At 35.4% G+C, this 16527-nt stretch overlaps 1 protein-coding gene across 2 annotated transcripts in view; it reads left to right on the top strand.

The window, feature by feature from the left end:
- ric1 (RIC1 homolog, RAB6A GEF complex partner 1) overlaps positions 1-16527 on the top strand; it is a 128993-nt gene that overhangs the window by 78395 nt on the left and 34071 nt on the right. For both annotated transcript variants that reach the window (XM_088912301.1, XM_088912300.1), the window contains exons 4-6: positions 8748-8855; positions 14775-14917; positions 15991-16127. In XM_088912301.1, coding sequence (XP_088768427.1) covers positions 8748-8855; positions 14775-14917; positions 15991-16127 — 388 coding nt within the window. The remainder of the gene's footprint in view (positions 1-8747; positions 8856-14774; positions 14918-15990; positions 16128-16527) is intronic.

Below are 16527 nucleotides of genomic sequence, written 5' to 3'. Positions count from 1 at the left end.
CTGGCAAATACTAGATGAGTCTAGTAACATTAACAAAAAAGTCATGATGACATACGCTATTGCTAATATCTTTTTTTAAACCAATGTTGTGTTTTAGTCATGGATTTAATCTTGAAAATTAAGAGACAAATATCCTTAAAATATCCTCTGGGGTGCTTTCTGAGTGGAGTTTGCATGCTCTCCCCATGTTTTCTCTGGGTTGTCCGGTTTTTTCCCAGTCTAAAATACAGGTTGGTTAACTGGCTTTGTCTTATTGGGGAAAGTTGGCCCTGGTATGAGTGTGTGCGTGTTTGTGCCAGTGTGTGCCCTGGGATGGACTGACATCCTCTCCAGGCTGTATTCAACCATTGCTTGCAGTGATAGGGTCCAGCTCCCCTGTGGTCCTGTACTGGATAATACAGTTTGAAAATGAATGGATGGATTACCCATGGGATATATACAGAGCAATATCAGATAGTGAGAGATTTTCCAGATTCTGAAATCCTACAGTTCAGACAACAGGTACATGAGAGTGGAAATGTTTCAAAACTGGACTAACAGCACATGATTGTGGTCTTTGAAATTTATAATTAAAAAGTTTTATAAGCTACCTTGTTAGCATTTTATTTACAGTAGAAATTTGAAAATGGTTTAAAATAATTTACATGGATGTTCAGCATTATGCTCCCAGTACCTCTGTTGCTTTTCATACATCCACTCTCTCCTGCTTACATTGGGCTTCAACATCTTCATCAGGTTTACAAACAACAACTTCAGTAGTACAAATGTTTTATTACCTCTGCTGGGACTTGGAGGTATCATAGGACGACTCTACATTTTTTGCTACATATTTCATAAATCCATACCTGATGTGGACATGTACATCTTTTGTGCCTACCACTATGAGCAAATGAAAAAAGTTGTCCTCAGTACTTTCGTGTTCACAATATTGAAATTATTTTGGAAATGTCTAATGAAGGTTCTGAATAATTTACTTTTGTTCTATCGCAGTGCAGCTGTATGCATACTGTATGTTTTGCACGGAAATAAAGTCTCAGTCCATTTTGCTACTGCTTCTAAAATGAACTGCATTTAATCATGAATGCCAGTACACTTAATGCAAGTTTGGACATCATATTAGATATTAGATTTCAGCAAACTGAATTGTTCCAAAAGAGGTAACATTCATATTTGTAAGGATTGTCAGAATTATGCTGTTTAAGGAATCTTTTTGTCTCTGATTTAGAACTACCAAGACACTAAACAAGACACTAAAGACATTAAAGCAAAACACTTTTACTTTTAAGTGGATTTTTATTGTCATATATGGTATACTTTTAAAGTAATTGTAGTAATAAATATAGAACACAAAGTATTGTATTAGATGCTTTTTTTCTTTTCATGTGAAAGGTTGTTGCACATTTTTCATTTATGTTTTGGATTTAACTTGCATATTTTATTAAATGCAATTTAAAAATCACAAGCTAACTATTCAATGAAATCACATTTTTTTGAACCACCAACATTTTCTTAGATTTTGCTTGAAGCAGAAGCACAGAAGGCCATGCCAAAGCCGTACCTTACCCTTGAGTAAACACCAGCCTTGTCTGGTAATATAACCTTAAAGATAGTTTAAATATAAGGACAACAAAAGTGGCTCCATGTCTGCATGAATACTGAAATTATGGCTGAAATTTTAAGCAATATAATAACTAGGATGGTTTTAAATTAACGTGCATGTTCTTATGTGTTAAAAATAAAGGGATTTAAAAATGTGAGTATTGAGGGTAGAATTTTATTTTTCTCTTGTTCCCCGTGTTTTGGGTTTAGCCTGTTCAAGTTGGACAAAGTTTCATTTTGTAAAGCCTCAGTATGCTAAAGAGTCTTTAGCATAGTCTCATAATTGAGATATTTGGGGCATTTTGCTTTAGTTTGAAAACAACACAGAGCTTTTCCATCCATCTTGTTCTTTTTATGTGTTGTGTGTTGGTTTTTGTAATTTTACAAAAAGCACGAAACCTTTTAGAAATGATGGTAAAATCAGACTGCTTGTCAAACTGATTTTATTTAAATATCCTTGTTATATCCAGAATTATTGACATTTTAATCGGTAATGTTTAAACACTTCTGTTTTTACAGAATAAGTCTGCCTTTCATTTTGCCAACAGTAAAACAACACATTTTTTAAAATAACAAGATCTGTAAAATTTTAAGAGATAAGCCCATTATCATTGTTTATACATGTTATATTGCTGTTGCTTACAGTGATAGCATTTGTCACTGCAGTCTATTCATCTGTTTATTGGTTTAGCTATACATAGTGCTACTTTTCCATGTTATTGAAGTATTTTTTATGAATTTTTAAATAGTTTTGGCATATTGCTTCCAATTTAAAATATAGAGCCTTTCTCTTGTTTACCTTTAACAAAATGTCTTGATTTTCAAGAGCACATTGCTTGTTTCTATAATCTATTAACCATTTTTTGCCCAGTGTATGTAGATTCTGTTTCTGTTACACACGGTCTCTCTAAGGCATATTGCTGATCTGTACACAGTCCCCAGATTGTACTTGAAAGGCTCCTGATACAGAACAACTGTATATCTAATTATTATCATACTTCATTTTCTCTACCTCCACATGAAAATGAAAGAAGTATTAGTGCTTTTTTTTATTTACATTTCTTTAGTGTTATTACTGAAAGAGTAACCGTGGCTTCTCGGAAGAAACAACTGGAGGTCCTTGCTTGTTGGAGTACACTCCTGTCAAGCCCTTCTTATGTTCCTTTTAGAATTTGGAGCAAAATATTTTTTTAGTTATGCAACTTTGCTATCAGTACCTGTTTTCAAATGCAAAGATGGTCATTTGTGACCCTTAACCTTGATATTCTATTACATATGGCATTTTCACATAAGAATTTGCTTTTTCCACAAATTCCTCTGAAAATAATAAGCTGTGAAGGAGGGAAGCTTCAGTTTTCTTTATTTCTCATGTTTACATAACTGTGCTGTACAGCACAAACTGTACTGTCTGCTCCATCATCTGACTTGGTTACTTCCACATGTATACTGACATAGAAGATGCTTATATTTGGTGCCAGTATGACTTGACTGTCATGTTGTTAACTCCAATGATGAATTAAGTAAAGATTTTACGTAAGAAAAGTAGTAAGAAATAGTAAGAAAAAAGAAATCAGTTTAACAGGATAATAACTCTACTGTGTTACCGGCCATAAGCCTCTTGAGCGGCCTGTTCTGCACATGTGAATTCTACTGCATGTAAAGCCTGTAAGGCCTTCTACTTCACTGGCAAGCATAAAACCCACTCAGCATTAACAACTTTATGCAACCAACAAAGTCAATAACAAAAACTTCGTATGTTAAGATGGTGAGAAAATAAAACCAAAATGTGGACGAGGCAAATAAGTAGACCTGTTGACCTTTTCACCAGTTTACCCTGTCTGCAAAATTTTCTCCTTGCTCACAAATTATGTAGGAAAAAGAAAAAAAACCTTATTAGTATTAGTTCAAAAGTTTTTTTTTTGCATTGAACAAACTCTACACATGTAATTGAAGTTCTTGGCGATTTTTGTGTCTGCTTCCAAATACACTTTTAGAGCGATACTTGAAATAGAGTTTATAATTAATATACAGTATTACACAGCTTAATTCATTTTTTGTTTTGAGAATTTATTTTGTAATGCAATTTATTTGAAAAATTGTAATGAATTATTACTCACTTTCTTACAATTTTAATGTTGTTTTCCTTAAAACATACTGTACATACCACACAACTTGATAAGTTCTTGCAGAATTTAAGAAATTTTGCCACAGCTACCCAATTACCTAAGAAAGGCTGCAAATGAGAGGAGGGCATTGAGCTCAGCTAGCCCATTTGGTAGTGTAACTAATTAATCCAAGAATCTCATCTTGACATTTCTTTTAGAAAGTCAGGGTATTGAATTTGACAACATGGCTGGGTAGCTTGTTCCTTTCTCACCACAACCATTATATATAAAGGAATAATCTTGTTCCTCATTTTAAATGCATTTGTACTTAATTTCCACTTGTGTCCTCTGTTTCATATTTCTCTGTTCAGACTAAAGAAGTACACTGTGTTCCGGACTTTTCTCTGTACTGATTCTAGAGCAGAAATGTCTTTTGTATCTTGTTGACCTAGAAATGGATGACTGGCATAATCTGCACATCTCATAGATATTTCAAAGATAAGTTAGAACGGATGAGCTTCACCAAGCACAATGAGCTTGTCTTCGGTTTCAGCAAGTCTGATTGATGTTTTCCTGTAGCCTGTGTAAGGAGACATTATCTGCAAGTTTGTCTGGACCATGGTATATCTATCTGGACAAGTCTAGACAGAAAGCACGCTGCAGCTGAATATTTTTCTCATACTTAAGGATCAGCTTTGCATTTGAGACAGCACTTCATAGTCTAAACAATAATTGGAAGATCAAAATAGTTTTAAATCCTTATAACCTAGTGCACCAAAGGTGTTTTGTGCACAACTAATGGATTTATGTTTTTATCTGTTTTATGCTTGCTTTTTTGTTTGCATTATCATTCAAATTGATACAACTTAGTTATTGTGTATCCATTATTTATTACTGTGACTTTAAGAAGTCTTCTGTTCCAATGTTATTTTAAGAGTTATTGTAAGACAATGAAAGTTAAGGATAATTTCTTTAAAAGCTTAATAAGGGGCTATAGCACTATTGGTTGGGGAAACCTTTAGTCCAAGTTAGTTCAAATATTTTTTTAATCCTGCAGTTTGTGCATCTTTGTGATATTTTATTCGGTTGTTTTTTTTAATAAAATATATTCTAAATTTAAATCATGTCATCTTTAATTTTAGTTTAAATTGGCATTTTGAACTATTTATGCATGTAATAATGGAGTTCATTTATCTGTTTATTTCAGAATGCAAGGGTCAGTGAACCACTTATGAATGTAGTGGAATGAGTGAATTGCTTCTCATGGACATGGGCATTCCTGAAGGACAGTGGGACAGTGTGCCTCATTTGTTTCATAAAATCCCTTAGCAAAGACTGGTCCTTTATTTAAGTTTAGGAAAGTCTCCAAGATGGTTATTTACAATGCTTGTTTGGTAGTATTGTGGCATCAACATAGAAAGTATTTGTTCAAGGGCAAGACAAGAAGTAAAATGTATTCCCAAATTATCCAAGAACTGTGCATCACAAGTGGGCTATGTATAGCTAAACCACGAAAGGCTACAGTACACTTGTAGATCCTTGTAGTGTGTGCACAAGGGTTATACATCACTTGCATCTCAGACTGTGCAGTATTTTAAGTTGTTATTATTAATAATGGCTCATCCAAATTTTCTTGATTTGCATTAGCTTGGCAAATGTTTCTTTAAAAACAATAGCTTTCTTAAAAAAGTGGACTGCATCTATGGCTACATCTTCCAAACATTAGAGTAAAGATGTCATTAGCTTTTATAGAAATGTTGTGAGGAAATATTTGTGCTTAAGTAATTTTGTTAACATTAATTAGGAAAGAATGTCAATTATAGGTACTGTTTTCATTTAGACATTAAAAACATTAAAAGCCAACAAAGCCTCTTATAGTTAACGGTTCTACTGTGCTGCAATTCCTTTTCAGGTGGTGGTATAATTTTATTAATATTAAAGCCTATAAAATTTGAGTTAGGATTTGTGTTTTGTGGAATACAGTTTTCCCTAGAGTTGATCATTGTGAAAGGCATCTAAATTTAATGCTGAATTATTTAGCATTGATACTAATTTTCAATAAAATTAACAATTGTCATTCTTATAGACTGTTGCCTGCTGAATCTTTGTAGAATGTTGTGCAGTCTTAAAATTAAAATGCATTTTCTCTTAATAAGACTGGAATCCACTTGTATCGACACTTTGCTCATTTTGTTTGCAGAACAAGGCCCGTGGAGTAGTTCTACATGTTGCATATTTTATTCATTTCGGAACTTGAGTCAAAGTTAGCTTGTTAGTACATCTATAACATGTCCTCAAGACTAGAAAAATCAAAGACAATGCACCAGAACCCAAAACAATCTTCAGATAGAGTAAGTCCATAAAGACCTGGAAACTTAATCTTTTTCATCTTCCTTTCTTTGATGAGGCTGCTGAACTGCAGTAAGTGCTTCAGTGTTAAGTATAGATCCACAAAGATTTTCTTTGCTCTGTTGCCAAATTTGATCGATTCCCTTTCCTGTCTTGCTGAGATGCAGTTTTATTGAAAGTTAAACAAGTTTGAGTGTAGCAGTTACAGAAAGCTATTCCTGACCAGGGTTAGGCTGTAACCTCTGACACAACCATTCATTTAGTTCCTTGCAAAAGTATTCACCACATTGCAAAGTTTCCATATTTTGTTGAATATTAAAACATTTTTACTAGTTTTAATATTCTTAACAGTTAATCTTGAAGAGTCTGGACTTTTTTTATATCAATTGCACCTCTTTTGCCTTTTATAGATAATTCTGTCACTTTTCTCAGTAGTTCTGAATAAAATGCTGACCTACACATTATCCCACAGATTTAATTGTTTTGTTTCCTTCCTGTATTAGTAAAGCAGCATAGAGACTTGCCGCACTCCTGCCTGAGTTTCAATAGATGCTGTCTGCACTCTCCTTCTTCCAGCCTCCCCAAGGCCAAACCACTGTGTTTAACCACTGCGTCAAAATGGCATCCATTGTAAGGTTTCAGAAAAATGCAAAGATTATCAAGTTATTTTTAAGTCAAAATGGATTTATATGAAGGAAGGCCAAGAACTTTCTCATTATGGTTTGATGTAAGAAATTGTCAAATGTGTATAATTGTTCCCTTTTCATAACAGAGCTGGCTTAACATTTCAGTAAGTTGCACATCGACTCTTTTAATGACTGTCTTTAAAAAGTGTTACTTTCAAGTGGAAACCCAACCCTGCCAGCCTACACTAAGTACTGTGATGAGCGAAGCTGACGCAAATCTGTGATTTCGTATAGCTGTGTGGGTGCTGAGTATTCCTGCGGGGGTTGTTCAGAAGGATGGCCAGTCCCTTTAGGAATAGGGATTCTGAATTTGACAGCAGGTCTAACAGGCTGGATGAAGTCTGGTATTCTCTATTAGAGAACTGTTTCTGCTTTTATTATGCGAAGAATCATGTATTAAGGTCTGTAGCTTAAAGCTGTACTCTGTATTTTGACCTGTCAAGAGTAACCTGACATCTGTCTCAAGGCTCATTAAGTCTTTTTTTTTAAACACTAAAAAAAATTGGACTGTGAAACATTTAGGAAATAGTATACAATATTTACATGATACATGAGCTCATCTTAAGGTTAGTATCTGTGATCTTGTAAGGTAAAGAAAGCTCTCCGAACTTTCAGGATTTGCCATTTGAAATCTGTTTGCATTAGGATTACATGGATTTAGGATGGCCAGCGGCCATATCACCCTGCAACTCACAACTGGCAGACCACTGAAGCTAAGCAGGTGTGAACTTGGTCAGTACCTGGATGAGAGTCCTCCTGGGAAAAACTAAGGTTGCTGCTGGAAGAGGTGTTAGTGGGGCCAGCAGGGGGCATGTTAATGCGGTCTATGTTAATCCTAATGCCCCAGTATAGTGACGGGGAAACTATACTGTAAAAAGGCACCATCCTTCAGATGAGACGTAAAACCGAGGTCCTGACTCTCTGTGGTCATTAAAAACCCCAGGGCGTTTCTCGAAAAGAGTAGGGGTGTAACCTCCGGCGTCCTGGCCAAATTTCCCATTGTCACTTACCAATCATGGCCTTTTAATCCCCAATCCCCCAATCAATCAATGAATTGGCTTCATTACACTGAGAGCTGGTGTGTGGTGAGTGTTCTGGCGCACTATGGCTGCCATCGCATCATCCAGGTGGATGCTGCACATTGGTGGTGGTGGAAGGGAGTCCCCATTACCTGTGAAGCGTTTTGAGTGGAGTGTACAGAATAGCACTATATAAGTGTAAGCAATTATTATTATTTAGTGAATTTCCCTGGACACATTCAAATCAAAATTATTCATGCACCAATGTTTAAGTGGCCACATTTATCAGGATAAAAAATAAACTTGACAAGCTGTTTGATATTTAAAATTACCTCCATGTGCATTATGGAAGGCTCAGAATCAATGAAGTATGCATTTTAGTTGACAACAGCTTTTTCAACTTTCTGCATTTGCTGCTATAAAGTAAATATAAGTTCCACAGTTTATTTAGAGTGCATTCTGAGTGCTACATTTTAGCATTTATTTCAGAGCAGGACAGGCCATCTTTAAGTGTGTGCTGTGTATTTTCTTAGTTTTTAAAACACATTCAAGACTCTTATCAGTCAATTTCTTATTAGAATTCTTCACTATCACCTGCATAGATGCAATCCAGCCCCATCAGTACTTTTCTCACACAGTACACAGTACCTGTAAAGGCTTTGTTTTTGCAGACAGAACAGGTTGAACTTTGGTTTATAACATTTACACTAAAGGACATTACAGAAATTGTTACTTATTCTTTCACTACTTGATGTTATGCAATCACCATCTTGAAATACATACCATAGTGAATTCATTATCTGAATGTCCGTGAACTGCTAAAGCTTTGAGAGACCATTGTTTTTCTCATATTGCTGTTCCTTGCGGTTTACTTATTTGATCATGGTAGTGCTGCACATGGCAGTCATTTTGCTCATTGTTGCCAGTTAAGACATGAATTAGCCTAAATAACTGTATTCCATTCTAATCGTCATTTTTATTTGTTTCAGAGGAAGTCCTCGTGTGAAGGTCACCCCTGGTTACAAAGAGGAACAGTGTGCTCTTGCTCTGAGCTTGGAGATGAAAAGGCCTGTAGACTTGGAAGCTCCTATCACAAGGTGAGATTTAATGCACTATGAGCTGCAGAGCTGCCAAACACTGCTTTATCCAGATTTAAATTGATCATTCTAATGGGCAACAGGACTGTTATCAACTGAGCTCTACACATTTGATAAAAAGTACTTAATCGATAGTAACATGTTTACCGGGGATAGTTCACAGAACAGTCCTTCTAACTTCCAGATTGTTCATTCAACAGTTCGGATCTTGGCACCATTTCTCTAAACAGTACAGATCGTCTGAGAATACAAGGTGCAACTGTTTAAAACTACTTTTTCATCATTGAATTTGTTTCTCTCAGAAAGACTACTTTTTGTAGGAAACTACAACTATGCAGTAATGCAATAGCTGTGAAAACCTTCAAATGCTGTTTCAAGTTGTAAAAACACTGTAAAGCCAAAACTTCTTCATCCTTGATCCATTTCAAAGTCACAGGGGAGCCAGGATCTATCCCGACAAGAAAACCGTGCAAGGCAGGATACATCCTGGATGGGAAACACACACACACAAACACACACTCACACCATGGCCAATCTTCCCAAGTCCAATTAACCTACCTATATGAAACCCGCATGACCATGAGAGAGTATACAAACTACACACAGATAGCACCCCAATGTAACCCAGGGACCCAGGGTTCAATTGTGCTGTAAGGCAGCACTGCTGACCACTTTTTTTTAGAGTGCCACTCTAAAACCTCATCAGTAAAATAAAAAAAAACAACAACACGTTTTCTTGAATGCCTGCCACCTGAAAAATTTAGATTTAATGTTTTATGAGGAACATTTGGTATCCGTTACTGCTGTGGCTTGTTAAAAGAACTCTGACAAATTAAACAAGATCTACCTTTTCTAAATTCATGGTGACAATTCCTAAATATCCTGTTGACATGCAGATGATTTCCCATTTTAGTTCTAATTATTGTTAACAAACACATGCTTTAGACATACTACAAAACATATTGGTCAATAATTACTTGGTTTGATTTTGACACCTTTTTTAGCACCTTACTGAAAAAAAATATTCTGGCCTATATTGCCATATTTGTCTTTCTCAGCCATTCTTATAATGTAAGATAAGATAAGATCACTTTTATTAGCCATATACAATTTCTTGCATTAGGAATTTGTAATTTCGCATACCCCAGCTTGCTCTCCATGAGACATACAGGCACACAGGCGGGGAGAGAGAACCTCGGGGTCAGAGCGCAGGGTCAGCCATTTATACGGCGCCCCTGGAGCAGCTGGGGTTAAGGGTCTTGCTTAGGAGCCCAATGGAGTAGGATTCCTCTGCCAGCCACGGGATTTGAACCGGCAACCTTCCAGCCACAGTGCCACCGCTCCTTTACCTCTACTTACATGTCATTATGATGTCGTTATATTTTCTGAACTGGATCTTATTTTTTTATCATTTTATAAATCGCTTTGTTTTTTATTTATTAAATTATTTGGATCACTGCTAGCCTTTGTTTTTTCTTAGAATGCATTCTGTTTTTCAAGCAAAATATCTTTAAAGTTTTGCCATCTCTAAGGAATCCATATCCATCTTGTTTTCCATCTCTTAATCTCTGGCTCATTCCTGTGCAGTCTGCTTTCCTGAAATAGTAGACCTTTGTTGTGGATATTTTGATCACAGCTCCATAATGTTTCTCTCTCCTCTGTTTTTCTCACCATCTTGAAAGTGATCTTCCTTAAATATTTGAAAATATTGTCAGGCATTTGTTCAAGTCAGTGTTCTGACAAATTTAGCAGTCAAGCAGTTGTTACCCATGTCTACCATTTCAGTCACTGGGAGAGAAAGTTCTTCAGCACACCCTGTACTCAGCCACGTGTTGTGTTCCTGGATTAGTATTAACAGTTACTAATCTTTGCAAGTTGTAGAAAGAGTTCCTGGGAGAAAAAAACTGATTTAGTTCTCTTCAGTATTTTTTAGTAGATTTGTGAATCTGTTTGATATGGAATGAGTGATATATTTGTTTTCTAAAATAAACAACCGCTACATCTTCACCTGCCTTTGCTAGGATCTTGTCAACTCTTTGGACAATATTAGTCACCCCAGTTCCAAGAAAAAAGTATACTGTTGTTCTCTCTGGTTAATTGATGCTTGTCTCATGTTTGGCTCTTGTTTTCTTTTCCATGTTCCTTGTTCTCATTTGAGTGCCATTATTGCTGGGGCACTGCCTTTTGGCTCCCTCCTCTATGCGATCCATCTTATGGCTTGTGGCTGAAAGACCACTTGGAGTCATCCATAGATATATCAACATCTTCTAAAGCAAAATGATGATTGTTTCTTGTCATGCTGTGTATAAGAATGCATATCTCAATTCTAAAAGAATCTCTAGAGAACCATTCTTTATCTTACCCAACCTATGTTCAACAAGATGATAACCAAAGCTGCTGCTTTCTGACTTGGCACTATGACCTGTTTTCTTGACCAGTCTGGTTTAAATACATGTAACCAGGATTAGGAGATTAATTTTATATACCCATCTTGCACTTGTGCTGTCTTTAAAAAAAATAGGAGCATACTCTGTCATTCACAATCTTTTTCTTTACCGCAAGGTGACGTTTCTCATTGCACTTGGAGTTTGGAGTGGTGATATGGCACTGTATTACTATTACTATACCACTAAGTCTTTTACCGTTACCGATTGTTTTATGTGAGATAAGAAAAAAAACTCAACCTCAAACCTCATCTCTTGCATGGTGAAGTTGGAATATCTTGGCACTTCTGCTTGAAGGCTATTCTGTTGATACTTAGATAGGAATACAGAGTAGTTGAAACAGAAAATATTGCTGTACATTTTGTCATAAAGGTTAAAAGGTAGTACCACCTGGCACATTTTAACAGCTATTCCAAATGCAAAGAGGCTTTAGCAGCTTTTCATGGACTTTTGATGAGGTTTAGCATCTGTGATGTGAAGAGAATGAAGGGATCTTGAGAGATAAATTAACTTCAAATTTTAATTATGAATTATAAATTGCAAAACATAGCAATTATGTCTTGAAGACATGTGAACAAGAGCAATGCAAGGTATTGTCATTTAGAGAACAAAATAAATTGCCAGTCTTATTTTGCTAGTCTCACTTCATCTGGAAGTTTAAATTAGTCTGCATTTGGTCATTTTTTTCTCATCTTAATCATTGCTTTGGGTTTTTTTTAATGTGTTTTTGGAATAAATTGCCTGTCTGTCTTTGCAGATTTTTGCCTTATTAGCACAACAGATTGATTTTTGCAAGTAGGAACCAATTGATGTGCAGGTGTTTTCTAATATAACCTAAACAGATGGTCATGTCTGAGGCAGTACACTGAAATGGATGCTGCATAATTGGCAGAAATATAGCAATTATGTTTTAAAGTCATGTAAACAAGAACAATTCAAAGTATTCTCATTCATGGACTAAATAAATTGTCAGGTTTTCTTTTGCCAGAGTCTCACTGCATCTAGCTGCAAAGGAACAAAGAGGGCAGGGATCCCAGTCCTAGTCCTTCAGGGCCTGTGTATAGGTTTATAGGAATTAGTATATTATTAGCATAATTGTACTAGTTACCAGCCACTCCCTGCTGTTCAGGTGCTGGTTATTTTTAAAAGACCTAGAAAATATGCAGGTCCAACAGCCCTCCAGAACTAGAGGTTGCTTCCACATTGAAGAGTAAAAAGAAATGATAAAGCACTACTGAATGTAGTCCTACCCTCTCCCTCATTCCCCCACGCACCTGAATAAAGTTTAACATTTCTTTTGTTTTTTCTTTTGAGCATGAAACAAACCTCTACATCTTGAAATGTCATCGAGAAATTTAATCTGAAGTCTGATTCCTGCAGACTTTCACGGGAAGATCAGGCAGATGTCAGCATGGATATCTCTTCTATCAACAAAATAATCAGTGTCTGAGTTTGTTTACCACTTTGTTGTTAGCTCATTTGTTTACCACCATTAACCTGTTCTGATAAGTTGTCATTATACAGTACAAGTAAATGATAAGTACAAGATATCATTTTAGACAAGATTTTTTTATTTCTTATATCTGCTTGAAATATGCAAGACATGCAAGCTGGCTTTCTTCAGAAGATTTGTTAGGGATATTTTTGGTTAACTTTTTTCCGTGTTCCAGGTTATATAGATTTCGATCTACTGACCTTAGTCCTGGATAGGGGCTTTGTTTAATCTAATAGAGGCTTTTCATACCTTTTTTAAAAAAAAACATCACAGTCATTTTTTCATATATTAGGTCTTGCAGAATTATAGTGTAATTATAGACCTACTGATTTCATTAATGGAACAATTAATGGATGATAAATTGTTAAATTCTTGGTTATGAAGACCTTATATTTGTTGATCTCTGCAGGTTTGGTTTCACTTGTTCTGATTTGTCTTAATTCTGAACTCTCTGAGCATGTTATTAACAGTGAGTGATAGTCAGTTTTGATGCGGTTAAATATACTTATTTGTTTTTAATGCTTCTCGGTATTGTTATGGAACCATGTGCTATGATGCTTGAGAAATGTTTACTGTTTTCAGTGCCTTTTTTGTACCACTGCCTGTATTAGTGTAACTTCACATATAGTATGTTAATATTCATATATGGCAAGTTGATCCTTTATTCTGCTTTCAGATGTCCCTGCCTCACTTTTGTTTTTATTTTTACTTTTTTCCTACTATATTTGACCCATTTATTCTTTGTATTTACTTCATTACTGTATGTTTTCTGAGTTGGCACTTCTATTGGGGGTGAATGTGTAATTAGCACACTTATAACAAGTATAAAAATAATTGTTATCCTGATAGATGATTACGTAAAAATACATCTTTACGTTTGTACTTCTGAAAGTGTTCCATTATTCAAGGCAAACTTGTACCTCTTGTGATCTGTTTTTCATGTGAGGCACATAGGTGACATTATGTAAATATAATTCCAATATTGAAGAGCTCTTCCATGTTTTTGCTTTAATCATAGTACCATAACAAGCTTTGTTTTTATGCCTCTTTATTCGTTTTAGGTGTTGTGCTGGACAGTGGTCCTAAACAATTCTGAAAGCATATTTTAGAGGCTGATAGCTGATAGCTGATTGCCTTTTTCTTCCTTCCAGAGCCTATATATTGACAATGAAACTGCCATCTACATTAATATCCTATTTTTATTCACAAGTCTTTTAGTACTGTAGGTTGAAAAAGACATTGTTCAAGGATCCCTTTATCTTACCTATCTGATGTGCTGGTTCTGGAGGTTTCTACACAATAACTTAGGTTCTCTGATTTTACCCCTACTTTGGCTGTATTATTGCATGTATTATCCTGCCTGTATGCTTAAGCAGTAATATAGGCTTAACATTGCTTTCTAAAAACACTTTGTGTGTGACTGTAGTGTCAGCAGAAAACCTTATTGACTGATAGATTGAAGGTTTCAGTAAGCCAAGAATCAGTGAAAGGGAGAAGAAGGAATATCATTTCTTCCCGATGTGGACTGTGAAATCATTTATCAATACTGTAAAACTGGGTCAATACTGACAATGAAATATGTGCTTTGAAGATGAGGGTTAGGGTAAAATGTTTTGGCCAAAACCACAGACCATATTACAGAGTAAAATAGCCATTTAAAACTATTAAATTATCTACTAATGTTTTTATCTACATCCAGTTTGTATCACAAGATATCGGGGCTACCACGAGAAAAAAAACTTAGAAACAGTTCTCGACAATTGTGTTAGAGCCTCTTTGCACTTTGTTTGAATACTGTGCTTTTTAATGGGGTGTTGGATGAGCTCTTCCACTGCTCCAAATGGCTTTGTGCACAAATATTCCATTTTCAGGAACTGCTAGGAACTGCTCAGAGGCATGTCATTGTTTATTCCACACTTTAAGTTGGACTTGCAGCTATATTGTATGTGTAAAATGTAATTGACATGCTTTTGTTTGCAGTTTTCAGTCCATGCAGGAGGACCTAGTTGTGGCCACAGCTGATGGTCTTCTTCATATCCTTCACTGGGAAGGTGTGACCAATGGCAGAAAGGCTATTAACCTCTGTACTATCCCTTTCTCAGTAGATCTCCAGTCCTCGCGAGGTGAGGCCCTCAGTCAGTTTACTGTTCATTTTATAGTGCTTTGGTGAATATGTAGGTGTATTCAATGATACTGTTCTCATAAGTAGTGTTACAGACACAAGTGCTGTTTAAAATAGCAATTTTTACAAATTCATTTAGCTTAATGTAGATTACTTGCAATGATCTAATCCAGTACTTATCTAACCTAAAAATATACCTCCTAGTAATAATACAATGAAGTTCATTGACCATTCATTCATCCTTGTTTCTAGTACTAGACTCTCCAAGTGAATTATCAGATTGATAACATGGTGATAATGTTCTCTAACATACATTATTATTAGTCATTCCTTACACTTATATAGCGCTTTTCTGGCACATATTAAGCAGAAGCTTTTCTTCTATGCCAGTTAGGAACCACCTATTTTGACCACCTTATCTACTGCCTTCAGTAATTTCCAAGGTCCATGCATGTGTATATTAAAAGGGCTGGTAAGACTTTTATGACCACTTAAGTCAAATCTTTTGCTGATTTAGTCAATGTTATTTATATATTTTTATATGAGAGATGGTAAATTCAGCTTATTCAAGCTTAAAATCTTTAAGCTACAACAGCACTTTGTGATGCATATAGAGTTACAGTATACTTCAATGGCCAGCTAAAGAATCATAAATTAATTTACGTAGAGCCTTATTGGTTTAAAGCTATTTATTCACAAAGCTTTGAAAAACAAAAAGAAATGAGATTCATCTGAGACTTATTTATATGCAACAGTGTGAGGAAGGTGTTTGAATGTCGTGAATGTTTTGGAAATACAAAACAATTTTTGCTTTAAGCAGATAATTTAAACACAAAAATGCTGCTACAATCCAGCGCGGCAGTAAGTGTTTTTTTTTTCATTGATTTAAGAAAATTTGAATTGTGACATTAAAAAAAGGAGTATTTTAGTTTTACAGCCCAGTGAGGTCATTAGATTTACTTTGATGCATTGTTTAAAACCAATTTACTGTGTCTGGTTAAAATTAAATAAAACCTCAACAATAACCAAATGATTTAAGTGTCTTTCTTCTCAATTGTTGTGTTCTGTGTGTAGGAGGTCCTTCTCTGGATTTGGAAGGTGTCCACATTCGGGATATGGAGTACTGCATGACACTTGATGGCTTTGCAGTTGTCTTTGACGATGGTCGTCTAGGCTTCATCACTCCAGTGGCAAACAGATTTACTGCAGATGTAAGACTCCTTACATATCTGAATAATTTTATGCACCCATCACAATATTGTTCTAAAAGAATGGTCTAAGTAGAAGGCTGAACCAAGGTTAGCTATTTACAAGTTATGTTTTTTTGCAACACTGTATTGGCTACATTGTTATGTTTTTTATTATTTTTACATCTGTTGACCTTTTGTATTTTTTTCCCCAACAACTACCAATGAATGTGAAACATTGTGACTTCAAATGTGGCGTCCTGAAACCATTACTCAAAGTGATAAACACCCCTTTCCTCTTAAAACATTTCATTTTGTAATGTTTAATGTCAACATTTATTATATAAAATGGATACAGATGTTTTCATTGTCAGGTGAAACTTTAAGCTTTTTTTTAAGGATTTCTTTTTTAATTTAAGTTTCA

The sequence above is a fragment of the Atractosteus spatula genome, chromosome 3 (assembly GCF_055471065.1).
Source record: "Atractosteus spatula isolate fAtrSpa1 chromosome 3, fAtrSpa1.hap1, whole genome shotgun sequence".
Lineage (NCBI taxonomy): Eukaryota > Metazoa > Chordata > Actinopteri > Semionotiformes > Lepisosteidae > Atractosteus > Atractosteus spatula.
This window is presented reverse-complemented; position numbering and strand designations above follow the sequence as displayed.